At 32.8% G+C, this 27,482-nt stretch overlaps 4 protein-coding genes and 2 long non-coding RNA genes across 6 annotated transcripts; 2 read left to right on the top strand and 4 right to left on the bottom strand.

Moving 5' to 3' along the window:
* Positions 1–1,238: 1,238 nt before the first annotated feature.
* On the bottom strand, positions 1,239–15,919 carry LOC116343403. The gene is made up of 3 exons (XM_031771427.1): positions 15,633–15,919; positions 3,916–4,113; positions 1,239–1,598 (listed from the first exon to the last, which is right to left on the bottom strand). Exons 1-3 carry the CDS (start codon positions 15,697–15,699, stop codon positions 1,387–1,389), a joined length of 477 nt encoding a protein of 158 aa, XP_031627287.1. The 5' UTR covers positions 15,700–15,919; the 3' UTR covers positions 1,239–1,386.
* A 2,770-nt stretch (positions 15,920–18,689) lies between these two features.
* LOC116343308 lies at positions 18,690–19,600 on the top strand. Its single transcript, XR_004201318.1, has 3 exons — positions 18,690–18,870; positions 18,941–19,056; positions 19,150–19,600. It is a non-coding gene; the product is annotated as an uncharacterized LOC116343308 (long non-coding RNA).
* On the bottom strand, positions 19,384–21,017 carry LOC116343307 (transcription factor A, mitochondrial-like). Its single transcript, XM_031771299.1, has 4 exons — positions 20,861–21,017; positions 20,534–20,768; positions 20,152–20,462; positions 19,384–20,086 (listed from the first exon to the last, which is right to left on the bottom strand). The coding sequence occupies exons 1-4, from the start codon at positions 20,935–20,937 to the stop codon at positions 19,942–19,944; spliced, it is 768 nt and encodes a 255-aa protein (XP_031627159.1). The 5' UTR covers positions 20,938–21,017; the 3' UTR covers positions 19,384–19,941.
* Positions 21,018–21,107: 90 nt separating this feature from the next.
* Positions 21,108–23,702, bottom strand: LOC116343306 (xaa-Pro aminopeptidase 3-like). Its single transcript, XM_031771298.1, has 6 exons — positions 23,396–23,702; positions 23,075–23,334; positions 22,485–23,007; positions 22,249–22,419; positions 21,434–21,802; positions 21,108–21,366 (listed from the first exon to the last, which is right to left on the bottom strand). Exons 1-6 carry the CDS (start codon positions 23,463–23,465, stop codon positions 21,206–21,208), a joined length of 1,554 nt encoding a protein of 517 aa, XP_031627158.1. The 5' UTR covers positions 23,466–23,702; the 3' UTR covers positions 21,108–21,205.
* Positions 23,703–23,888: 186 nt separating this feature from the next.
* Positions 23,889–26,470, top strand: LOC116343381 (probable methylthioribulose-1-phosphate dehydratase). The gene is made up of 6 exons (XM_031771406.1): positions 23,889–24,265; positions 24,438–24,532; positions 25,536–25,649; positions 25,711–25,864; positions 25,949–26,151; positions 26,224–26,470. Exons 1-6 carry the CDS (start codon positions 24,239–24,241, stop codon positions 26,336–26,338), a joined length of 708 nt encoding a protein of 235 aa, XP_031627266.1. The 5' UTR covers positions 23,889–24,238; the 3' UTR covers positions 26,339–26,470.
* Positions 26,440–27,482, bottom strand: LOC116343382. The gene is made up of 4 exons (XR_004201322.1): positions 27,451–27,482; positions 26,934–26,957; positions 26,770–26,868; positions 26,440–26,680 (listed from the first exon to the last, which is right to left on the bottom strand). It is a non-coding gene; the product is annotated as an uncharacterized LOC116343382 (long non-coding RNA).

Raw genomic sequence — 27,482 nt, 5'->3', positions numbered from 1 at the left:
TGAAGATTCCAAATAAAGATGATTTAAAATTGAAGGTTCTTGTTTGTTAGTGTACGTATACAGTAGTAAATTTTTTTGTAAAAAAAGAGATTAAAATTTATAATTTTGTTTCACAAAAAATGCTGTCGTTTCGAAAACGCAAAAATCATTTATTTTGTTTACTTTTTAACGCAATTGCAATTGTGTTTTTTTGTTTTGTTTTTTTTTTTTCTTGATAAGGCATTCCTCGGCTAAAACACACTGAGGTGGTTAGTTCACACTTCAATTGGTTCGATAAGAATGAAAGAAATTAGAAGTGAATAAGAAAATGAAAACAACGATTGTCGATTGTACTCAACAAACAAAAACTGATTATTTTAAAGCGTTTTTTTCATTTTGAAAAAGACGGCAAAAGAATAGAATGTGACAAATTGAAGATAAACAGTAGCACAATAATTTAAGCCATTATGCATTTATATTCACTTATAAATACACCACTACAAATAGTAAAATTGCAAAAATATTCTTTTGTTATTTAATTATTATTATTTTTTTATTGTGGAAAAGCGTGATGCATGACAAAGACAAACTGCCTTACAAAAGCTAAAAAAATTCTCCAAAGGAAGAGTGCACTTTGATGAACTTGAATATTTGTGTGCCAAAAAACTTACAGAAGAACACTTGGAATATATGTAGACTGAATGAAAAATGCAGACGTTCGTTTACGGGTCGAAATTGATAGAAAAAAAAACCAATTTGAAAGGTCATAAGTACTGATATTTTGTAACTATTTAAGTGAGTTCTATCTCTGTTTGTTCCCTTCGTCATTGTATTTCTTTCTGTGACAGACTATGTAGAGTTTGAAATAAATTGTTTGCGCTATTATTTTGAAATTTTCGAATTCTTAATTAATGACTTAATTTCGCGCATTTCTGAATGTGTTTCTAAAAAAACAGATCTTATATTTACTTAAGCTACGAAGAAAACAGCATGTTTCATCAAATGTTTATTGGTATTTATGGTATATCTTTTTTCCTACACATTACATGTAAAGAGAGTTAAGTTCAAAACTGCGTTTTAATATGTGCTAGAGATTTATGTGTAGTGTGAATTTAATTTAGATTTTGATTTTTTTATATTTGAAATATAGGATTTCATTTTCTTAATATTTCTGTTTCTTTTCGTAATAAATTAAATTGCAGTTGTACGTTTTTTCAATATTCATTATATTTTTTATCTTATTCAAGAGAAATTTGGAAAACAAAAATAGATCCGGATCATTTTTCATTCAATATTAAAAAAAAAAACTCAAACATGAAACTTAACAAAACAAAAAAAGTTTTGAATTTTTTGCAACGGAAGAGAAAATTAAGATAGTGAGACAAAGCAGGGGGTGATGGACAGGGCTTACAATAATAAAATCTTGGCAATAGCCACTGGAATTGCGACCAGCAGAGCAATTGGACCGTATTGGGCGGCACCGTTGCATCCATCAGTTGAGCAGGTCTCACAGAATTCTGTTTTGATGTATGACGGCGTGTTGTTGTTAATGCACTCATCTTTCGGTGCGTTTACATTCTCCCAGAAGCATGATCGAGAAATGACGTACTTGTCGTTCACTAGTAGTAGTAAAGAAAAACAAACAAACAATTAACCTTTTATTATCGAACAGTCCCAATGGCGTAGGAAAAAATACAGTTGCACAAAAAAAAATTAAATTTAATGTGATGCAATGCGATTTGGTTGCTAGATTCTGACTTTTGTTTTATTCATCAAATTTTCATGAGTCAAGCAAAATAAAATACATCGATATACGAATGCTGATAACACAGCACCGAAACCCTGGCTTTTCAATAACGGAACGTTTCAGTAAAACAAACAAAAACATTCCATGACTTTAATTAATTTTGATTAGATGAATATCGTAATTAGTTCGGGAAAGTTCCAACTATTGTTCATAATATTGATATTTTTCTTTTCCAGAAAAATTAAATTGGCTCTGGCAGGTAATTGAGAAGCTGAAAACGCGCTTGGACTTTGAAACATTTCGACATGTGCGTTTTTTCGTGTCTTCATCGAAATTCTTTTTGAAATGGCCGGCGGGTTAATAGGTTTACATTTTGCTATGGAAAAGTTCATTTCAATGTGACTCGAATATTGATTAACAAAATATAGATTTCGTTGTGTTATTTCATTTCGAAAATTAAATGACGAAACATGCTCGGCTTTATCACCAAACAACATTTCGCCAAGACAAACCCAATCGTAACAGCCGTTAATTTATATTAATTCAGTCGAAAACAATAATCTTTAAGCCGATTATATATATATATATGGTGAACAGACAGTCGAGCAAGTCGCTACTTGTCGAGATAGATGACATAAGAACAAGAGCACAACTGTTTTGTTAGTTCGCTTGTAACGCTCGTGCCAAACAAGAATTCAAATAAATAAATAAAATTGTTTTATTATAATTGAATACTGTCTTCGGGTCTTTGCTATACAGTCTTGATGATTTTGATTAGTTCGAAAATATGTGCGTAGGAATTTCAATGTGTTTTCTATTGATAGTCAGAGTCGAAATAGGTCTGACATCACACCCAGCGTAAAATCGGTCTTTGGCCAAAATGACTCAAACTATATAAAACAAATATAAACCGGTTTGAAACAAAAAGAGATAGAACAAAGAAATACAGAGTTCAAAATAAATGTGTTTTTGTTCATGTACCACGTCACATTTATATTTTAATATATACGTACGTGCGGCTAGTTTTGCAAAACAATAAACACAGTCAAAGTCAAGATCTTTCCCACTTTTTCAACCGAAGTAATAAGATCTGTTTGATGTCACAACATGCAGCGGTTTTTATTTTCGTTCTTGAGAATAATATCGTTTGCCGGCACTGCAAAACGATAATGAAGCGAAGAAAATTCCAATGAAAAATTCTACCGATTACCATCTTACATTTAGTTAGCAGGAAACAAAATCACGCAATCTATATGATAAATAATGCTGAACATTTGAAAAAAAAAATTTTTTTAATCGTGATTGGACTTGGCATGAGCTTGTACCGATGCGAATAAGATTTTTAAATGATATACAATGCAAATTCAATTTGGATAAATTCATGAAAGGTCACATTTTCTTCCGGTTACGGATAGAAAGAGAACGGTAAAACTTTCTCTTTGATAAATCAGTCGATTCAGTTCGGTTCGGTTCATTGACATGAAAATCGAATATCTTCGGGCCAAATGTGTCCAATATTGTACACAATGTGTGATTAAGAAAATCGTAGTTGGCAACAAATGGTAATTAGACGCTTGAAAAGGTCCACATGTAATACTATAAACGGAACTGTGTACTTTGAAATATGTGTCGGCACCGTCCGTTGTTGTGAATATTTTCGATGATTTTAATCACGATTCTTTATTTACCCACTAACTTTATGTCGCTTGAAAAAGGACAACGAACAAATAAATACACAAATGATTTAATAACACATTGTCACTCTATTTGGACATGTCTACAAAGAAAAAATTGGACACAAGTGTGAATGACTTGGCCAAACCGATAAATGCCATTGTAAATGAAAGTAAAATCTTCAATATATATATATGAATTGTTGCGCTCGAAAAAATAGATCTTATTTTTCTCCAAATAATATAAAGTTTTAAAAAACAGGAATATGTGTGAAAAAACTTCATTGCAGTTTTATTTGGAGAAAAAATAAGAGCTATGTTTTCGTCGCAACGATTCATATGTATATTAGTTGTAAAACGTTTCAAATTGAATGACGATTTTATTTAAATGTCTGACTATCGCAAACACATCACACATCCCGTTTTCATTTAATTTAAATACATTTGTGAGACTTTTGTTTATTTGTTTGTTATTGATTGATACGAAATCAGAATGAAAACAAAATGCAAACTTACCGAGTTGTTTGACCTTTTTGCAAACGGCTCTTTGGTTTGTCGATTGGCTGTATGGATTCAATTGACCTGGTGGATATGTGCATTCAACATAGCTCCATCGTCTTTGTTGATCACTAATGATGCTTGCGTCAAATGGGTCATTACAGAATGCTGCGTTTGATGCATCCGATGAGCATCTCCAACATTTAATGGCGGAGGCTAAAAAAAATTGAATAAAAATCATGTTATTAGTTACATTTTTGTTTATGCCCGACAACGATTTCTTTTATGCGCTTAACCTAAATGCCTGAAGAAATTGTTTACAAAATCCAGAACTAACCAAAACTAACAAAAACTTTATGTATCCTGCCACAATATAAAAAGTTCTGATTCATAGATGTAATAAAATGCGACCTTGTCAATTTTCCATTTAATGTTGGTGCCTTGAACGTAAGTGCAATAACTAATCTTTTCATTTTCGAAATAAAATCAAACGATTTTTTTTTGTTGTGGTATAAAATGAGTTTAGTATGTGAGAATGACGATTGTTTTGTGGAAGAAAGTAAATCGCATTTAATGCAAATGGAATTTTTTTTTCAGATCATCGACAAGCACATCGGACATTATTTATGACATACAACCTCCTTTTTTTCCAAGCACACACCTCAGACCACAGAACAGAAAATATATCATACTTTGTTATAACTTGCGACGTGCTTATGTGATTCCATAAAGATCGATCGAAAACTAAGTAACGAACGACATTATCGTGACCTGAATCGTTTGTAGAATTTATGGGAGATTGTTATACTCTCACTTAATTTACAATCTAATCAAGTGTTAATAACACATGTGAAGCAGTGTGTTTTTAACGGATTCAAAAAAAGGTTTATTGGTCTCCTTTATAACACGGACTAATGAATTCCCAATATACATACTCAATTTGTCTATAATAATGAAATTGTTTATTTTTACGTGTTTTTTTTAGTGGTAATGGCTTAGAGGGTGACTATATATCAAATTTAACACGTGCTTGTGTTATTTTCAGTCACTACAGTGTGTTTGTTTTAATCTTTTGTCATATCGACGTTGATGGCACATCAATTTTTCATTATTACCGAAGAAGTGAGTGTCCGTTTGGTCACAGATTCTAATTGGACATGTTTTTTAACCTTGAGAAATAACAAAGAAACTTTCATACTGTCACCATGATGACATTGCTTCGAACTATTCTGATTTCGAATTGTATCGATTCCATCTAATGATGATTAGAATTTTTTTTATTCAAACGTTTATCAAACGTACACTCAACCTTGAACTATCAGTTCGGTATTTTTTTGTGTATTGTAAACGGAATGCGCTAAGATTGTTAAAAAAAAAGAACAATATCATTCTAACTAACCAATAGCCTTGAATTGTGGAAAAATTCTTTGTAAATTTTCGTAATTAGGAATTTCATTGAATTGATTATATATCGAATCGAATCTTAATCGTATGAATATTGAATGATTTATGGAAATCACTTTAATGGAAAAATCCACTCCCGTACGCCATTGGTCGAAAACAGCAGGCGCGAGCGCACATATAAAAATTCTAATGAGAATTAGTCAAATTTTTATTGGATATGGCACACACACACACACCGTGAGTTCCAATTTTTATACAATAAATTGAGTCGTGTCCATTCTACAAAGGAATCTATTGGGGAGCATTTCTTTTTGTTTCTATTTTCCGTTCGTAGTCAGTGATTCTTTAATAAATACTTGGCTATATATCGGAATGGAATAACCTTTGGCCAGAGTCTGGCACAATGCCAGCACCGAGAGAGATAGAACTCGATAAAAAGAAAACGAGTTAAAGAGAGAAAAAAGTAGTAAATTCCATCTATTTAATGTGTTTCGTAATCAATTACGTAATTCAATGCTTTGCGCTCAAAGCGATGATGAGCACAACGCACTTATGTTTTTTTTTTAAGTATTCATACGCCATGCACAATGCCAACACACATGGAAACCATTTATTTTTAACGAGGCAGCAAATTGCCGTTATGATCACGTGTCTCGTTTGCATACTCATCGCGGATCGATCGCAAGGATTGTGCATACACGCATATCAGGAGCGAAACAAAACTATGCGCACAGTTTGAATAACATTGATGATAATATGACTTTTATTTAGACAAATAAATCAATCAAATTGTGACTTTCTTGCAAAAACTATCTGGCCAGTTTTTTTCACTTCAAACAATCGATCATTTGCAGAAAATGTGCAATAATAAACTGTGTGTGTGTGTGAGACTGCATATTTACACACGCTCACACGCTCCTCAGTTTATGTGGCAGTTTTTTTGTGAAAGTGATTTTTAGGCGACGCGAAAAGTTTGGTATTTATTTTGAAATACGACCATTCCAGCACGAACAAACAAAGCGTACGGAAGAAATGTTGATTGTTGCTGATAGAAGGCGTAAAGCAGTGTTTTTCTTTTGCTGTTCATTTGTTTTAGTTTTTCAAATGCGTTTATTGAACTCTAACATTTGCTTGTTGAATAACAATAATATGAAATGTTAGATTGGTGCATACGTTTAAGCCGTACGCTTCATTGTATTTCCATTTTTCCCCAAGTAATAAAATTCCAATTGCATTTAATTATTTTGTGTTGCATAGAGCCATATAGTCGCATACATCGCCACCAACAAATAGGTCAACACATACGTTTCGCTTCTATTATGCTTTGAGTTCGCATGAAAATATTCTAACATAATTGAACTCGGACTCCGTTAAATAACAGCTTAATAATAACAAGAAATGCACGGAATTTGTCTTCCTTTTTTTCATTCGCCGCGTACTTATGCGGCAAGGAGAAATGTTTTATTATGTATTATGTGACCGACTGGCGCAAACAATTTTGAATGTTAGCTCCATGTATGAAATAGGCGGCCATACAATAAAATGTCATTTAAAATTTATATGTTCACAATAAAAACAAGTTAATTCTTCCTCTACTGTGCAAAATTGACATCAGCCCATTTGACATTGAACAGTTTTTGAATATGATGTGTATGTGAACTTGGATTTTAAGGCTAATATAGCAATCATTACTTTGGCAAAGACGAAAGAAACGTTCGCTTCGACATTTGACGCAGTTGAGCAATTTCGATTTCTAAGTCGCGGTGACGACAACGGTTTGATATTAATACATGCTGTTTTACTTAGAATCGAAATATTAAATCATTACATGCACACTTAATTGCAAGTACAATGTAAAAATTATAAACAAAAGCCGCGTATACGACGTGGTGTCCAAAAATAAATTCGTACTAAATCCGAATTATAAAATAAAATTTGAATCAAGGTTAATATACACATCATTCGTTTGATTGAAGACTGTCTGCGTGTATAATTAATATCAAATGGTTCATGAATTGACTTCATTTATTATTTTTTGTTTTTCAAATTCAAATCATATTTTGGTGATTAAAGTGAATAACAGAACACCATATCCAAATGAGAACGAACATTATCCACCCGGGGAATATTACAATGTGACTTGGAGCATTTCGTTCGGAATCTGGTTTCAGATAAATTCCAATGCGTATTGAAAACAAACAGAAAAAAAAAACAATTATATGTAAGTGTATATCGATATTGCTTCAAAGCAATTTTGTATGTAAGACACAGAGACTTCAATCGAATTCGATAATACACAATTTTGACTTGTTTTGTATGCTTGTCTCAAATTTATTAGGTTTTTAATTTACTTCACGCCGCTTTACAAACGCAATAAACATTTAACATGTGCGCGCACTCACACACTTCGTCTAACGCAAGATGTTAATTGAAAAACTTCGAAAAAATAGCACATTCAATTAAAAGCGAAAAAGTGCATCTATGTTAGAATGTGCTGAAACGATTCACAGTTTAACGCAAAATGCAATGAAAAACACACACGATTCGATGTAAAAAAAAAACAACAACACCAATAATGATGAGCTTGAGCAAAATGAGAAGAGAGAGAGAAGAAAAAACACTCGTGATTGAAAATCGGGCCGCTAAGACAGAAAAAGTTTGAAGTTCACATTTTATGATGAGAAAATCATCAATATTATCTTTTGTCTGTTTATGGGGCTCGCAATCGAAATGTGTGTCAGTGAGAAAACAAGTGAAAATATATAAAATAAAAAACAATGTTTTGGAGGCAAAGGAACGAAACAAAAAGAATAAAAAACTGTTTTCTCTTTTCAGCCCGAAACACATTAACTATAACTAGATTGTGTTTGAATGTTTACGAAGCGCATCGTTCTACAAATTCATTCTTCTTAGCACGCAGCCGAATTTTCAATTCATTCCAAAAGGTCGATAACCGATGTACTGAACGTAATGTGTATGCGTACACACTAAATTTATTTGGAATTTGATTACACCACATTTTCTTGGTCTCATTATTATGCCAACCGAATGTTGTTTTTTTAATCTAAATAGTTTTTACGCATCATTTCTCTTCGATATTTACATTAATTGATATAAATCAATGGAATCCTTGTGGTATGAATGTGTCTTTAAAGCGAATTATGTCATCGTAATAGAACACAAAGAATGTAAATACAAACATTTTACTGAATAATATGACGTGTAGCGCATTTTTCTACGAGACAAATTAAAGGTAAAGCGATTTTGTGTTGATATTTTTGTCGTGCTATTGAAATCTGTATCAAAATGGGAAACTTGAACGAATCATTTCGCAATGACACTAAAACATTTACAGAACATTTAACGAAAAAATACGTTGACTAACTTCATAAAACAATTGCCATATTCAAATGGAAGGTCGATGTAAATGATTTGTAAGAGATTTTTTTTTGTTTTTTTTTTTGAACACATCCGACTTGCATGTAATAATTAAAATAATACGTGGTTTTGTTATTGTTACCGAAGTGACAAATTGTGATAAATGCCCTGTTTTGGTGTGTCGTCGTCAGTGTTATTATTAACGACACGTGTTTACATGTGAATCAACATTGACGACGATTTGGCAATGTCACTGAAAAACTCTACGTAAATATTAATTATGGAAATTTGCTTTGATAAATGGAAGATATAGCGGTGGGTCTTTATGTGCTGATCAAATAGTTCCTCATATTTAAACTAATTTCATAGCTTAAAATAAACTCAATTAATACTGCTTTCGATACGATCATCCGATGATGAATAATGATTAAATGTTGTGTGCTTGAGCTGTGAAGCGTAAATGCCTTCGGTGATAAGATGTGCATAAAATCAACGCTTGACATGGCACATTCAATAAATTACTTGCAATTAAAAAAATATAAAACATTCATTCCGATGCTGTAACAAATATTAGTTTTATGTCAATTTGCGAGCGAGAACACCAACGACGTTCTCATTCCGTTTCTGGCCAATTAACATGCCTAACCGATGAAAAATCAATGCTAAATTTATTGCTCTCAGAATGATCAGCGCATTATTGATTGCATCCAGTTTTACAGCGATTTTTAAATTACAGCGCTTTAATTTATTATCGCTGTAAATTGAATGTATTGTAATAATTGTTTGGAATGTGGTTTATTTTGAATCAAATGACATTTCATTTTAATGAACGAAAAATTAAAACACAAACATACATTAGTATTGCATTTTAGCCTAGTGTTTGGGCAAATATTGTTTGCGGAAGATGGATTGTTGTACACACGCTCATTATTCACGGTGTGAAATTTGGCGCGACATAACAAAATGGTTTTTCTTGTTTCGAAATTTTCATTTATTTAAACAGCAAACTGTAAAAAAAAGCCATCAAACACAACGAGCAAACAAAAAAATGTCCACAAACATTTAATGAGTGTGAACAGAAGCGTTGTAATTGTGAACAAATGAAATAAAAAGTGTGTGTGTTTTTTAAATTGAGCTAAAGAGGCTCATGAATATTGAGCATCTACCGTATTGCTATGTTTGACTGACTCATTGCAAAGTGCTAAAACGTATTACTAAAACTTAGGCTCGAGAAATACGAATCGATAACCTTGAATCAAGTATGTGAAACATCGTGGCTTTGAATCAGTTTCAACGCGGAGAATGAAAAAAAAGTGATCGAGAAATACGATCTGCATTTTGACGAACAAATGTCACACTTCAATTCAAAGTGAATATGCATACCTTTGTCAATTGATGTAGAGAAGTATTAGATAAATAAATAATAATCGGTTGGCAGTGAACATGCAATCATCGGCGTTCTCTACAAAGTGACTTATAGCGGCAAAATTCATCGGTTGAAAATGTTTTTTAAAAAAACACTTAACTCATGCGCGCAGCTCGTGCTGCTTCGCGTATTTACTTTGTTTTCATTTTATAAATGGCCATTGTTTTTGTTTTTATACACACACATACACCATGCGATTATGTGTATGTATGAGATTTCTTAGCGAGAATATGGCTTTTGCGTCTCAATGTGCGCACGTAAAGCCAACAAACAAAAACTCGGTGGCGGGAGTTTTTGGTTATAGGTTATATTTATACGAATTTTGTTGAACAGTTTCTTTATTCCGAGAAGCTTACGTTTCGAACAGCGGCCCATTGATGTGGTGTGCTATTCAGTCAGCGTTCATACCAAAATCGGGATATTTTGAATGGTATATATTCGTATATGTATGACCTGTATGTGTGCTGCATAAAAAATATATTTATTAAATGCTGTCATTAAACAGTGAATGCAACAAAGCCCGAAACCGAAAAGTGTGTAAATACACACACACATGTGCAACCACCGTCTGCATAACATTTATACGGCGTATGACGAGAGAGCCACCTCGACCGAGTATTACAAATATTTTCGAACATACGCGAAATAAAAACAAAATGCAAATCAACTTATTACGTGATTGTTGTTTCGAGTATACTACACGGCAAACCGGTTTTCGAATGTGTTTTGTTTTCGTCATTCGCAAATCACATTGCGTGTATTTGTGAGGCAGTAGGTTGGATATTCTATACTCTCTTCTGTTGCTTTACGTTTTGAAAACGTGAAATAATGCAGCAAAACAAACGACAGAAAAAAAAAATTGAAAAAAAAAAAAAAAAAAACGATCGTGTGTATGTGAGAGACCTGCGTTCTTTTTGTTTGCTCGTTTTTTTTCGTAATTTTTCTGATCTGATCGCAACAACGAAACGATCATCAATTCAACAAAAAAAGAAAAAAAAGAGGCAAAAACACATCAATTTTATTCGATCAAATTTGCTTTCAGAACACGAAGACACATAAAATATGTCATTTTTCTCGGTACTATTCAAAATTTACGGTAGTTATAGTCGCGTAGGTATTATTTATTTACATTCAAGCTACTAGCGTAGCGCTTTCCATTCAGCTATTTTTCCCATCTTTAATGAATCTTTGAATTAGATGGATAAAGTCTCTCTCTCTCACTTTGTAGGCAATTTAACATATGCCATTAACTAACACAAGCGTGTGTAGAGTATGTTCTACACACAATAGAAGAAAACTTCGAAATATTTTTTTTTTTTGAGTTATGCCACATTGTTCTTTAGAATTAAGCCTATGAAGGTGAGACTTTGATGAAAGACTTCAATCCAATGCGAAGGCCATGGAAACAGAAAAAAACTCTGAGATTTTATCATGGGTTTCCATTCATTAAATTTGTTTCCTTGATAGACATGAAATTACAAACGATGACGCCAATCTCACGCAATCTTTGTACTGATTCTGATTTATTCGACTACATTGGCTCGTCGATAATATGATTATAGAAAGTAAATTACAATAAATTTGCGATAATTTTCATACAAAAGAGCATCTAATTAGAATTTCAAACAAGTTTTTCTTTCATTCGCTGAATGTTTGTTTTAATCACAGTTTGTACTGATGTTATCACAGTTCCGTATAAATCAGTTGGGCGTTGAATACATCCTTCTGAGAATTTCATAATTTTCAACAGAAAAAAAACTATCGATTTTGTTATGGTTTGGTCAATCGTAACATTTTTGCCCCATCTATTTCTGCCACGAATTTTTTTTAAATCATCGACAATGTTTACAATTTAGATTTCTGAACAAAAAAAATCATTGAGCTTCGGCGTGCCGCACCCATAAAAAAGCGAGCGATAAAAAAACACGAATCCCAACACAAAAAAAAGCACAACCTTACATTGTGGTCAAATCTGCTTGAATAGAGCCATATCGATTACACTTAATTCACACAAAACCAATAGCACCAAACCTTTTAAATTTCGCACGATAACAAAATGTGTTTTCAGTGTACACAAAGTGATATAGGGCACATTCTGACATACTCTGTTTTAATGAACAAAAAAAAACTTTAGATACCATAACATGCGTTTCCTGTTCACATCCGTTTTTAAGTTGAAAAGGATTTCGTGTTGGACACTAAAAGCATTTGTAAATATTCTGGTTTCGCGAGTAGCTGGAAACCGTTCAGGTTACTTTAATTTTCCTCACTCATAACGATTGAGTTACTTGTTAAATATGTTGATGTATACATTGTTAGTAATAACTCTCCGATAAACCATAATGATGGTCCTTTATTTACCACAATTTATGTAAACAATAATTCATATTGGCATTGAATCTAATATTGTTTGATAGACCTGTATAAATCATCGGCCACTTCTATGTGATGGGCTTCGTGTGAGATTCGCTTGGCCAATATTTCTTTATGGAAAATCTCACAGGATATTGAAAACTGTACACAAAGGTGCAGTTATACGATAGTTTCGGTATAGAATATGCATATTAACCGTCACACGTTGTTCGTGTAATGCATCGACATTGTAATCTGATATTGGCAACCATCGATCCCGTTTCGATGTAGAAACACATATGTTCGATGTAGAACAGACGTTAAGGTATTGCGAACGGAATATTTCGAGATGTACGCACACGTAACATCACGCTCTATTCTCAGAGTCTGTTGACGATTTAAAAATATTTTCGAGGCGATGACATCACACCGATGAAAAATGGTTCTTGAGAAAGCGTCTGTCGAAATACATTTAAATTTCAGAGTGTTTTTTGTATTTGGTTTGAGGTGTTAGCAAGTGCGGAAATATGTGCGGAAATATGTGATCGTTTATCTTTATTTTCAACATAAATCTATTGTTGAATATTTAGCAAAATTGCGAAACTTGATTTAAACGACATCACTTCGAAATTTTCCTCTACATTTCAACGAATGTTTGTTGTGAATTTATCGCTGGTCGCGATTAAATGAATGAAACAAAAAAAAAATCGAGACCAAAATTCATAGGAACAGCTAGATAAACATGATGACAATATTTAGCAAGCAGATTATTTGTCAGTATCTTGTCGATATTTTTGTATTTGCTATATGTGTTGTGACTACTTTTTTTTTTTAAATTATTGAATTAGAAAGACCATATAATTTGTGCAAAGCAATTCTCGGTCGGACGGTCGAAATAATAATTATCATTCGTATGGCAGTTCAACACACACACATACACACACCCATTTCTAGAACAACGCTTGGCAAAGATCATTAATTAGTATTTGAAATAAAGAGTAAGCGTTGCTTTTTCTCGTAATATGTTCACTCCTGAAATATATACCTCTATATATATATCAACAACACACTCGGCCAATTCAATTCACATTGATGAAAGGCAAATGTGTGCGCTTGTCATGTGCATATGCGCTTATTATTATAGTTGAGCATCGCGAATAGATGTCAATTCAGCCAAATGAATTGTGAATGGAAAAAATTAAATAACAAAACTATGATTAGTTTGTGTCTAAGCGTTATTTTACATACATATCTTTCGTTACTTGAGCTCATATTTGCTATATTTAACGACGTAATTTAGAATGTCCGTGAAGCAGTGCAAATTATAACGAACGAGCAGCTAACAGTGTATACTCATCAGCAAAGTCAAATTAACACGAGAAATAACTTTGAATGCATCAATAGGAAGCACCTCATCGATGCTGTTCATTTATTTCCAGTTTCACAAATAATGATGATGAAGAAGCGAAGTAGTAGATTCGAAAATTGTAAACAACGCAAGTCGAAAATATTGGCAAAACAGTTGTGTCGATATGGATTGCACGAAAGGTCTGTGACATATTTGATATGAACAAGTAGTGCAGTGTCGCCAGTCTGGCACGCAAAACGCGAAGGGGAAAATCGAGCAAGACAATATACGATATCAAATGGTTCTACTTTCGTTTGTTTCTCTCTTTCACAAGCAAATCGGGAATCAAAATATAACAATACATTGTATTTTTTTGGAGACGAAACTTTTCCACATTCTTAGAAGAGAACGCTTCACTCTTGTGTGAGTCGATAGAAATGAATTGGGGAAACTTGTAACGCGTAAAATGTGAACATTCAAAGAAGACATTCGAAAAGTAATGCCGCACAAGTTTTTACAGTTGTGGCTTTTGAAATATACAAGTTTTCCATCCTCATCGATTTAACTGTCCATGTGTATTTGTTTTTATTCAACCATTGTCATGAACGCTGTGTTATGGTGAAAGAAGGCAAATAAGTTCTCCATACTTTTCTCTAGTAGTTTTCAGATTGTATATCAATGCGTGTTATGACGAAAATATTATATTATCCCCCCAAATCTAAGCATTATTTATAGTCATCGCTCATGTGTGTCGACAATGAGGTCGAGTCTTTGTGTTAGCATGTTGAGCGCGAATCATCCAAGTCGTTTGAACAGGGGGGAGCAACCAATGCATGTGCTATGTTTATACTTATGCTTTCAACTCAGTCCAATCACGTCTGAAATACGAAGAACGCAAATGAATTACTGGTCTCCGCATTTTTTTTTGGATTCAAATTAATTCGGTTTTGTTTTTTTGGTATATGAACCCAAATAAACAAGCAGGAACACCAAACTCATACAAACAAGTGTATACTTCCTAACGGTTAAATGGTCTTTAAATTTAATTGAAAAGTGTGTGCGCATGGCGCCAATCAGACTACAGTTTTATGTTGTTGTTTTGCTTGCTCTCAGTGGTTCATATCACAATGGTTCACAGAACATTCTTTCCGGCATTAGCCAGAAAAACAACTTGCAACATCAGCTGAATATGATAACACACAATCTATTGATATAAAAATGCACATAAATGACAAACGCACGAATGATGTGCCCCTCTGCAATTTATTCGATTTCGCATATTCTTCTTTTTATAGACAGAACAGTCATTCTATTATTAGATAAAAAAAAGGCACACAATTAACCTATATTTTTTGATATTCTCTTCTCTCTGCTTTTTAGATCAGCCGACGATTCAGACAATGAAGCATATTTATTTACATTTCTCACATTCGTGACCGAATTATATATATACATTTAAATATTAAACAGGATTAATAAAAATTTTCGAAGATGACAAAACACATTCCATTCACAAAAACCAACCGTATGTTCGCACGATAGCAAAAATTTGTTTACATTTCTTAATTTTCATGTCAAAACATATTTGATTCAAAAAAAAATTAAGCAAAAAAACAAGAGTTTGAATCGTTTGTCGAACACGGGGAATTTTATTTTCTTTGCAAACTTTCGTTTGTTTTCGTTTGGTGAACATTTTTTTTTCTTTTACTAATGGAACAATTGTTTTCGATTTCTTTTGGGATCTCAATTTCATCGACTATAACAGATACATGTGTCGTTAAACTTGAATTTGAGAAAAAAACACAACACAAATTGAAATTCACGTACCCTCTTGGAATGAGACGGCCATAATAACAGCGATAACAGCAATTGCCAAAAATCCACTACGTGCCATTTTTAAATTATTTTTTATTTACTTTTGGTATTTTTTTTTTTAACGCGAAAAATCACTTAATTATGATGTAAATAAAATTTTCCGTTGAGATACACTGGAACAATTGTCGTATTAAATACAGTAAAATTCGTTGTTAACTGCAAAAATAAAATTTAACGTTCGAATTTTTTCCGGAATGGGAACACGTTTGAACAGTCAAATGTCTTAGCAGTGACTACACTTTCTTGTTTCAAATATTTAAATTCCAACTGAGCCCTGAGCAAGAAGTGTACACAGAAGAGTTTCGTCATGCGTATATTTCATGTAAATACATTGAATCGCTGGGCTTGTGTGCAACGTAAACACACATACACACGCGCATACATGCTCAGAACGGCAGTTGTTGTGTGCGAGCAATAGTGCTGCTTCATGATTTCGTAATATATTTGTCTCTTCTTGCCGATGAAAACTGTGAAAAACGTTTTTTTTTCTCTCGATTTATGAGCTATTGCAAGATCAACGAAAACGCAAATGGTGTAGGACATTCGCTTCTTCGAATTTTCATTTGAGAATGTGTTTATTTCTTGAGGTATTTTTGTCATTTCGACGAGAACATTGAAATTGTAAACAAAATTGTGTGTAAATGCACATCTCAAAATGTTCAGTGGCGTACAGTTGTATTGCCAGCCTATCGTATGATCGTGACAACTAAACGAATTTTTGTTATGCAACGAATCTAAATGGATATATACAAACATCTATCATATGTTTCAACTCGGCTATTGTACACCAATCACATCATCTTATCTTAGACATTTTTTCAGTTAATACTCCAGCATTCGATCCAAGCCTTTGGATTCTTAAAAGACAGTCATTCAATAGACAAATTTAAATAAAATTATCTCAATAAAAAAAAATTATTCGTTCCGCTGATATCATTTTATACTATTTTATTATCCGAATAAGATTTCGGCGAATCTTTGTTGACGCAAACTATTTTTTCTTTTTTGTGAATAGAAACGACCTTGATCAATGGTCAAACTGGCATTTTTAAAACAAAAAAACTAAATCTTCTTTTGGAAGAAAGAACATGTATTTCTAGGTCATGCAATATATTTCGAATCGTGTTACGATGATGGTATGTTGCATGTTCGACATCACTTTTATTATATACATTTCGTTGGGAAGCAATTTTAAATGATCTCATCGAACTACGTTAGCCAAACAATTCCTTGCGTATTTTATTAATACTTAACGTTTATTATTCATGGAGTGCAAATATTGCCGTGTTATTGTCTCAATTTGTACATTCTCTAAATGCTCGCAACCAGTCAAAACAAAATGCGTGGCTAAGATACAATCAAAATATGTTGACCATTGTTTTGTTGTTGTTTCACGATGCGTTGTCTGGTCGACCGCTTCAACAGCTTTCACATCATTTTAACAAAGTAATGGAATGAAATAATAACAGTAACAATAGCTGCACCTTTTGATTTAAGACGCAATTTTTAATTGAATCAAGTGACATCTGGTGGTCAGTAGTTTAAAACAATATTACGTTACTCGAAGCATATTTTTTGATAGAACAATCCCAATTATTATTTAGTTATAATTTCACCCCAATTTCACCTTCAAACGAGTGTAAATTAATGTATTAGTTACAACCAATTTGATTATAAATAGATTTCAGTTGATGCGCATTATATTGGGTAGTAATGTACGAAAGACTGACACAATTTTATGAATTTATTGTTAAATAAAGCACTAATGCAACAACTAGAAATTCATTTTTTTTAATAATCCCATCATTAATAAGTGGCATCATACGAGTGGCATTTACCAAATTTTTTTTTATTGCCTTATCCACTGAAAATGTCAAGAATTTTTTTGCCAGAATTTGACCCAGATGTGACCTGATTATTCAAAGGAAGTCTTATCGGAGTGTGTGGTTTTACTTGTTTTAGTGATAATCTTACATTGAAGATTTCTAAGAAAGTTTAATAAATTTTTCACGAATTGAATGTGCACTTTGATTAAGGTATCTATAGACACATTTTTTTTGCTTCTTTGTATTTTGTAAAATACTATAAATGCACAAATCGGTGAGATAGTCCAACTATAAAATAGCTGAGTAATTGAGATAAACATAATTATTATTATTATTATTTATTGATTTTTGAGTCTACTTTGATAAGCCGACTATGTAGTTTACAATATTAGATACAGTTTTTATAGAGTTTGATTGTATTGTGTAGGTATTTAATATAATTTAAATTTGACTAGTATAATTTTAATTTAAATTTTTCAATGAGTAAATTAAATAATTCGATAAATAAATAAATAAATAAATATATAGTTTCAATAAAAAGATAGATAGATTTAGAATAGATTATTTTCTAGTAGTCTTGTATCACATACGTTGCATTAAATTTACGTAATTTGTCAAATATATTTCGGTTGGATTTATTGGTAAATTGAATTGAATAGTTAGATTCTAGATATTGTTTGTTTATAGGCACAATGAACCAAAAACTGAGTCCGACAGTCTTGTAACTTTACTCCTAAATGATGATCGATCTAGTGTTACGTCTATAAATAGTGCTGTTAAATTGAAAAGTCTACAAGATGTTCTAAATGGCGAATTGTTTGTGCAATCTAATCTGCAACAGTCTAGTTTAATGAATTCAGGACTTCTCGTAAAATTAAGGTGTGTCGATAATGGAAAAAGTGAGAATTTCTTGCACACGGAGTTTTTAACCCACGCAAATTGATGAGAAGAGATGATCCACACCGTTATTTTCGAAAAAAAAAATTGTTTGGTATATTGGTAGTTTTCGTGATATATCTATTTTGGTGACGTTTGGAAGTCAATATTGATCACCATTTTATAAATTTAGATTATATTTATCAATTATTCGCGACTTGTGATATGATAAGAATCTCCATTAGATTAGAAAAAAATGTATACTTTTTTGCAGCGTATTAAAAAACAAAGCTTTCAACGAATTGTATCAGAAATGAGTAGCTCCAAGATTTTTTATTATTTTTATTGTAGTAATTTTATTCGTATCTATTATTGGCTGTTCAAATGAAGGCTTTAGTGACAATGAAGGCTTTAGCGTGTGAATCCAAAGTTTTTTAATCTTTCAACAAATTTTACAAGAAACTATACACTTGATGAACATGTCGAAGGTTAGTAATGACATGAAATCACACAACTGTTAACACAGTTGACATTCGGTATAATTATTTTTTCGCACAGGTGATTATGAGTTATAATGTGGATTTGGTTACGTAAAATATAATGGGGATGACGAAATTTTCTTCTGTGATATTGTCAATGTACATGTATCGTATATAATGGTAGAAATTAAACAGGTATACTTACATTTCCTTACACCTTGAAAAACAATTATATCAAAAAAGGGCAAATAAAGGCCACCGATTTCTAAGAACTTTTTTCTTTCACAGGTTTTGGTGAAGGAAAAGCTTGGATAGAGCGTGGAGAAATCGGTCAAGATGCCGGAATATATTTTTGTTATCAATCCAGCAAAACTAGGCGTTTTTCTTATAATCACGCCGTCTATGGTTTTTTAAAGTAACAAGAAAAAAAACGAATTCTTAATAACGGTCCGTATTTATTGAATGGAAATAATTGTAGTGTTTCTATTCAAAGTGAAACAAATGAAAACACAAGAATGAATGTGAGTCTTCTACTGAGATTTTATTGAAATGTAACACCAGCATAAAAAAATGGACATTTTTCGTATGGCAGCGTTACAATTTAATGAAGTCTCACATTCGTTCTCGAATAATGAAATAATAAACATCCTTCAATTATCAAGTTATATAGATACATTATTTTATCAACACATTTGGCTCGCACTTTTTTCTTTTCCGTTGAAAAAAATTATTCACTTGTACATGGTTTGGATACAATAACAATTTTCTGAAAACGGTGATGCATATAATGGTGTGTGTATTAATCTAAGTTTTAAACAATTTCTTGATGCTCTTAACTAAATCCGGTTTGTTTTTATATTGTTGTGGTTTGTCCGAGGCGGTGTTCTCATTCCTATTCGTCCAAATACTACTTATTTTGTTAAAAATACCTATTTCAGGGCTAGTCTTTGGAGAGTTTGTTTGTTGTTCAGTGTGTTTTGATGTACTTGCATCTCCACTCGAATGTTGGTCGATTGATACAGAATGTTCGATTTGATTGTAATGCTGGTCATCATTTTTGAATTGAGAACACGCGATTTCCTATTCGGCCTTTTGTTTATTGTCCTTGCCGCGTGGCTTTCGTGCTACTACACCCTTTCCGTTTTTTACCACAAATCGTTTCTTTCGTACCAAATGGCCTTTATCCTCCAACAACATCTTATCTTCCCATATCTTTAGCTCAGCCCTGTCAAAAATTCAAAATGTTAAAGAAAATGTTTGGTGGAAAATATCATTTCTATAGATAATTACTGATGAGTATCTCTTAGTTGTATGTATTTATTTTTGTAGACTTGTTTTTGTTCATCGCTCAATTGCTCCCATTCATTTTTAACATCGGAAGCTCGCAAATGACTATCGGTACACTTGTCTTTGACAAAACATGCGTAAGCAGACATTGGCTTTTTTGGTTTGCCCAATGCCTGGAGTTCGGTTTTCAACGTTTTCTTTGCAGTCGCATGTGCTCGTTTGTCTTTCAATAATTTTCGCTCTGTTTTTATAGCTTTCTCTTGTTCCGGCGTTAGGTTCTTTTTATATTCGTCGTAGAGCTGACGATACTCGGCCTAGAAATTTCATCAAATTTTATCGATATTGACTTGAATCATCAAAGTTTAGCTCAATTAGTATAACTTACAGATTCCTTTTTGAATTCTGTGTAGTACTTTTCCTTTTCCTCAGTGGTCAATTGATTCCATTGTACACCCGCTTGAACGAAAAGATCCTTCGGTTTTTTGAATTTGATAGAGGCTCTAACATCATCTAAATAATGAATAAAAGCAGTTCGCGGTTGCTTCGGCTTATCTGGTATGCCCAGTTTTTGCACAATTTGACTGTACTGTGAAAAAAATGCTATCTGGGTGGTTGCAAAACTACAAGAAAAAAAAAACAAATAATAATAAATATAACCTCAAATGGCTGCTTCTCAATATTTCTTTTGATATTTCAATAAATTCAAATATACCCTGGGTTTTGTGCAACAAAGCCACGACTTGCAGTTAACAAAACATTTGGCGAAAACAATTTCAATAATGAAGCCATGCTGTCGCTTCAAATAATTTAAAATCACAATGAAACTAATTACGTATCGGGTCTATACTGTTTAAGCGGCAAAAGAACATTTTTACGACATGCAAATGTCAAATGTCAAACGCCATTAATGTGAACTAAGCCTTACATTTTGACAATGGGACATTTTCTATCACACAATATTTCAGTTGGTTTTTTTAAACTATTTATTTAATTAATTTACAAAATGTGTTCGCAGAACATGTCAATTATGTAAAAATAAATCGTGAATATGCTACAATCAATTCGAAAGTAGTTTTTTCAATTCGTTGATTTCTTTAATGCAATCCTTTGTCAATATTTCAACACCGTTGTCTGTGTAAAGAACATCGTCTTCAATTCGAATACCAATTCCTCGAAACTCTTGCGGAATATCCTGACAGTCGGCCGGAAAGTATACTCCTAAATTGAAAAATTAGAAGATATTCGAGAATATGTTGTTGCTTTTTCTTCGTTTAAAAGAAAATACCTGGTTCGACCGCAAACACCATTCCGGGTTGAAGAATTCGATCACGTTTAATGAAAGCTGTATCATGAATATCCATGCCTACGTAATGTGATACATGATGTGGACAGTATTTAAAAGCATCCCTTGCCGCTTCTAACTGATTCAACGATTTGTCAATCAAGCCAACTTCTTGCAGATAAATACCTAAGCGATAACACATTAAATTAAACAGTTCATCCAATGTGATTTTTTCAACCGTCGATAGCGCTGTCAATAGTTCAGTTTGTACTGCATACACAATTTCATAAAGTACTTCTTGGGCCGGTGTAAATTTTCCATTAATGGGCCACGTTCGTGTGATATCACTACTGTAAGCCCCGTATTCACATCCTATGAACGAAATAAGTTGCGTGAGATATTTTTTAAATATTTTATGAATTCTATTATTAAATTCAAAGAAAACAAAATACAAACAACAATTGAATCATTTTACTTTCAATAATTATTGATATAATATTGTCAACACTCTGACGTCTTATGCTTCGATGAATAACTTACATCAGATTTTTCTATCGGAATATAGTTCGTATTCTTTGTTGCTCATCATTCAATTTTCGATTAATTTCAGTTTTGCTTGAGGAGCGAGGAAAGCATAAGCATTTTTGGTTGAAAGGAAAAGTAGGTGGTGAATCGACATCAAAATGCAATACGATACACTTTTTAACGTGAGTACGATTTTTTCACATACCAATTAAGAATCAGGGACATTTAACCCGAAATATTGGTCAGTTGTAGTAGGAATTTAAACATAATGACAAAAAATCGTGAAAACAAACCTGCATCCATTAAAACAAGTTCCCCGTCGTTCACCACTTGTGTGTTATTTATATAGTGAATTACGTTGGCATTATTTCCTCCCGCTACAACTGGTGGGTAGGCTAAAAATTGTGCATTATTCATTCGGCAGTGAAAATCGACTCTGGTCTGAATATGATGCTCCGAGTCACCTGTAAAAGACATCCAAAACAGTTAAAGAAAAGTTGAAAAGTCTTCTTGGAGTGGACAAACACACCTGGTTTTGATTCTTTCATTGTCAGATTAATCGCTTTAGAACCAATTTGGCATGTTTTTCTCATCAACTCCGTTTCGGCCGGTGATTTAATGAGTCTAAGTTCATGTAGAAATTCAATGGGTGATTGGAATAGTGTTGTCGTCGACAAAGCGGGCCTTAGATTTGCGTATAATTTTGGTTGAACTTGGTCATTATTTTCGTACCAAACATTGACCGATGGTGTCGTTTGTGACACATATTGTTCAACGAATTTCACTAAATTTCCCAACGAATATGCTTCGTCAACTCCAAAAAAGTTGACAGAGTGGTCAACGCCAGTTCTTGGCCCGTCCCAAAGTTCATCGTGCTTATTTTTGGGTCGCATAAATAGAGCTGACTTTGAATGACCTTCATCATTTGTCCATAAAACCAAAACACTATCAGGCTCTAAGCAGCCGGTCAAATAAAAGAAATCCGTGTTCTGACGGAAGAAATAGGGAATTTCTCCGGTCATGTACTTTTTTGTAGTTGCGGGCACTATCACCTAGCAAAAAAAAAGAACACAATATTTCAATATTTTGAATGGAATTTTTCACGTCGATGGAAATTACAATATTGCGACTAGGTTTGTTATGTTTAATACAATGCTCCTTGATTTTCTCCATTAATTTGTGCCTTCGTTTGCTGAACTCACTCGGTAACAGACCAATTGCAAGTTCATTTGCATTGATAAGATGCGGATGACTGAATTGAGTGGGTTGTCCAAATCGAACACCATCACGGTGTAAACTTTCCAGATGTTCGGTGTACAATTTTTCCGACCGTGAGATTGATGATGAAAAGTTTCTCAAACTTATGCATTTTTGATGGCCTGTGAATGAATCAAATTGAGATGATTTTTTTGAGCAACGCGTTATCGTTTTCAATATTACCGATTGAAAGTCGCACATTCGAAAATAATCTATTGGATAATGTTGTCTTCACAAGTCTCGTCAGCAACATGTTTTATTAATTCAATTCAGTTCCAGTCCATTTACTATTTATTTTATCAAGTGTCAATGAACACAATTACACTTTTTTTCACGCTACAATTGATGGAAAATTATGAAATATTCATGCGTCGAGACCAAATCAATTTACATAGATCACTTTAGGTTACACTTTAATTCAGAAACTAATTTGTTTTTTATGTTATTTTTTTCTCTGCGTGAAACAGACTTGCTTCACGAATATATAATGGGAAATATTATGGAAAAATTGGCAACTGTCAAAATCGAACACATGTTTTGACATCAAGTTTGACAGTTGTACAATAAATACAACTGGTCGTTTGTTATCGTTCATTCGTATTTATGTATTTGTTTTGGAATTTAAGACAGTCGGTAAATATTCGGTTTTCAACTAAATGTATGGTATTCGCGGTTTCTTGCGTCGCTGATTTTGACAGAAAAAAATTGTCCGTCTTTTTTTACGAATATCGTTTTATAAGCTAAATAAGATAAAACTACGCATTTAAAATACCGGTATTGTTTTTACCGGATGTATTGTTTTTACGTTTAGTGCTGAAAGTTGAGAAGTGGAAAATATTCAGAAGCTTAAATCCATATACTCTGGTATCGGTAGCTTATATGTTATAGATGAACTGCAATTTTAATTGCATCACTCTTATCTTGCCACTTTGTTGACTGATAGCACAGCGATAACATAGTGAAGTCTCGTCAGTCTTTGCTCACTATTTGATCAGTTCACAACGGATAATATTTCAGTACACAAACATGTCAATTTATCAGGATTTAACTGAGGTGTGGATTTTTTTTTTTGAAATATTTATTATTTTAACATTTTTCTTTGCCAAACAAAATTTAGACGATATAGACAATTTTTTTGGTTAATTTTATTCCAAGTTTAAAATTTCACTTACAATTTTTTAAGCATAATTAAAATTTGAATAATTTTTTTTACATTTCAATGAAGGAACATCCACGGAAACTAATTCCTGAACTATGCAAACAATTCTATCATATGGGATGGGTAACTGGAACGGGCGGTGGAATCTCAATCAAACTTGAGTAAGTCCAAAAAATACATGATTCTCACATGTTACGAGTATATTAAAGGTTATTTATAGTATACACTCAATATTTCTTTTTTTATGGTATCATTGCAATCTTTGTCACATCATTTCATATTTTCTATAGTTTAACAAATTCATTTGGAGGCATGAAAAAAATGCGGGAAAAAATGCTTACAACTATTAATTAATATAAAAGTGCTTGCGTTTGAAATTATTGCGAACAGATTAAATAACTTATCAATCGTTGATAACGTTTTTATTCGGTTAAATCGGTTTTTGATTTTGATCTTTTGATTAAAAGTTCCACTATGAATTGTACCTTATATTATTTTTTGTGGAATTTTATTTGTCTTTCAAAGTGGAGTACATTGTATTTTACAAACACTTTGAAAAATATCCTGGAACAAGCAAATCATTGTTCGAAAGGTGTGGTGAACAACCATATGAAATATGAAAATGTATCATTCGCTTTATGTAAGCCAAAGTCAAGTGAAATAATACCAAACATATAATTAAAAAAGTTTGCCATCTATCCGTCTTGCGTTCACAAAGGCATCATTCGACAGTCTCAACGTGCTTTTCATTTTGTATTTTCTGGGTTGAGTGGTTTGTATTGTCTTTGTTGTCACAACCATGCAATATATTGCAATTTCCAAGTGCACTTACTCCACCACTCTAAACAACGTTACGAAAACTTTTCCACGAAGCCATTTAATTTAGAATAAATAAATACCAGTTCTGCCGGTTCAGCGCAACCACCATCTCAAAACTTTGCGCTGTGATTTGATTGTTGCCATTGATTGGTGACAGCGCCATTATTAAACATCTATCACAACATTGAAAATACTAATTAAATTTAGCTAAATAATAATAAAAATATCATCAAAGATTTTATATTATGCAATGAAAATTGTACTCATTAAAATTTCATTGAATTTACTTTTTGTGACTTTTATTAAGTAATTGTTTGTAAATCTTTGAATCATTGCATATTGCAGCGACGAAATCTACATTGCTCCATCGGGTGTGCAGAAAGAACGCATTTTACCGGATGATTTATTCATACAAAATATCGAAGGTGAAGATATTCAAGTGCCACCGGAATACAAAAAGTATGTATTAACATCAATTTTTTTTTATTTTTAAATATTTCAATTTTACTCGTGTTTATAGATTGAAGAAGAGCCAATGCACGCCATTATTTATGTTGCCATATCGTCAACGTCACGCTGGCGCCGTCATTCACACACATTCTCCAAACGCTGTAATGGCAACTCTTCTTTGGCCGGGCAAAGAGTTCCGGTGCACTTATCTCGAAATGATTAAGGTAAATTCATTTGGAATCATTCAACACTGAACGCTAGTCATAGTTGCTGGTAATAATCATAATAACATAAAATTACATGAATAGGGTGTATATGATCATAAATTGGGCCGTTATTTACGCTACGACGAAGAATTGGTGGTGCCGATCATTGAAAACACTCCATTCGAAAAGGATCTGGAAGATCGCATGAATTCAACAATGCAAGAGTATCCCGGATCAACAGCAATTTTAGTTCGTCGACATGGAATCTATGTTTGGGGCGAGACATGGCAAAAAGCTAAAACACAGTAAGCACTGCACAGACACTCGATTCAATTATTTTTCATTACAAATATCAATATGCTCTATATCGATTTTAGATGCGAATGTTATGATTACTTATTCGGCATGGCAGTGGAGATGCGCAAATGTGGTTTGAATCCAGAAAAACCACCGACACATGTCGAAAACTCGGAAAAAACTTCAAAAAAATGAATCGAACGCAATATAATTGCAATCGAAATTAGTCTTTCTTTGTGCTTATCATAAAAACAAACAAACAAACATGTTTTATTTAAATGAAACAGCTAATGATTTAAAAATAATACAATTGATTGACAATATTTATATATTTTCTTTTTTTAAACTAAATCAACAGTCCATCTGCTGAGGATTTTTTTTTAAATCTCTATTTCCAATCCGCTTTTCTTGAACCGCTCTCTGAAAATCAACTTCATTAAAATTGAAGGACGAATGAACAAAATACTGAAGTAAAGAGTAAAGCAATATTGCTATACGCTGCAATTCCATTGTTTTTCCAGATAAGATTGGCGGGAGCTAATTGACAAACAATTCTCATAATATAAATCATTTCAGTCTTTTGTCGATTGAAAAGCCATACGATCAAATCAATTAGGCTAAATTACCTTTCATACTTCTTAAATTAGCAGTAATGTCACCCATTTCACCATTTGCCAATCTTTGTGCCCCTCCATCTATTAATAATTTGACAATCTCTTCACGTCCTGAAAAAGGACATTCGACAAATCATGTACCTCTTCAATTCATTATAAAGAAAATGATGAAATACCTGCTTTAACGGCAAGGTCCAATGCTATTGAAATGTATGAAAAGTAATAAGATTCAACATTCATAAATATTCATTCAATAATATTTTTTTTTTTTTTTTTATTTCCTTTAACTCCTAGTGGAGCATAGGGCCTTGAGATAAGAATTCTTATCTTTCTGGTTTCTGTTGATCAATTAATTCAGATGAATCGGTGATCAGCCGATTGTATCCTTGTATTTCTTATGATTTTGCCATATTCTATATGGCGTTGGATTTCAATTTTACGTGTCTGTGCTGAAATCCATACCTTTGTTGTACACAGACACGGTTGACACAGTATTTTACGACTACATACGATGTTCTAAACGGTCACCCATTTATCTCCTGACCAAAGCTTGTGCAGCTTAGCTCAGTTGATCGAATAGTGCCGCAGTAGTCGTAGTAGCCACTGTGCCCACACTTCATTCAATAATATACATTCACAAATATTCAATAAAACATTCAAAATATTTCGTTTTAATTGGGAGTATTGAATTACCTGTTTTCCCTTCATTATTTGGTTGGTCAACA

This window comes from Contarinia nasturtii, unplaced genomic scaffold, assembly GCF_009176525.2.
Source record: "Contarinia nasturtii isolate CC-2019 unplaced genomic scaffold, AAFC_CNas_1.1 Cnas_scaffold_993, whole genome shotgun sequence".
NCBI classification, from domain to species: domain Eukaryota; kingdom Metazoa; phylum Arthropoda; class Insecta; order Diptera; family Cecidomyiidae; genus Contarinia; species Contarinia nasturtii.
The sequence above is the reverse complement of the archived record's forward strand: the minus strand, read 5'-3'. Positions and strand labels throughout refer to the sequence as shown.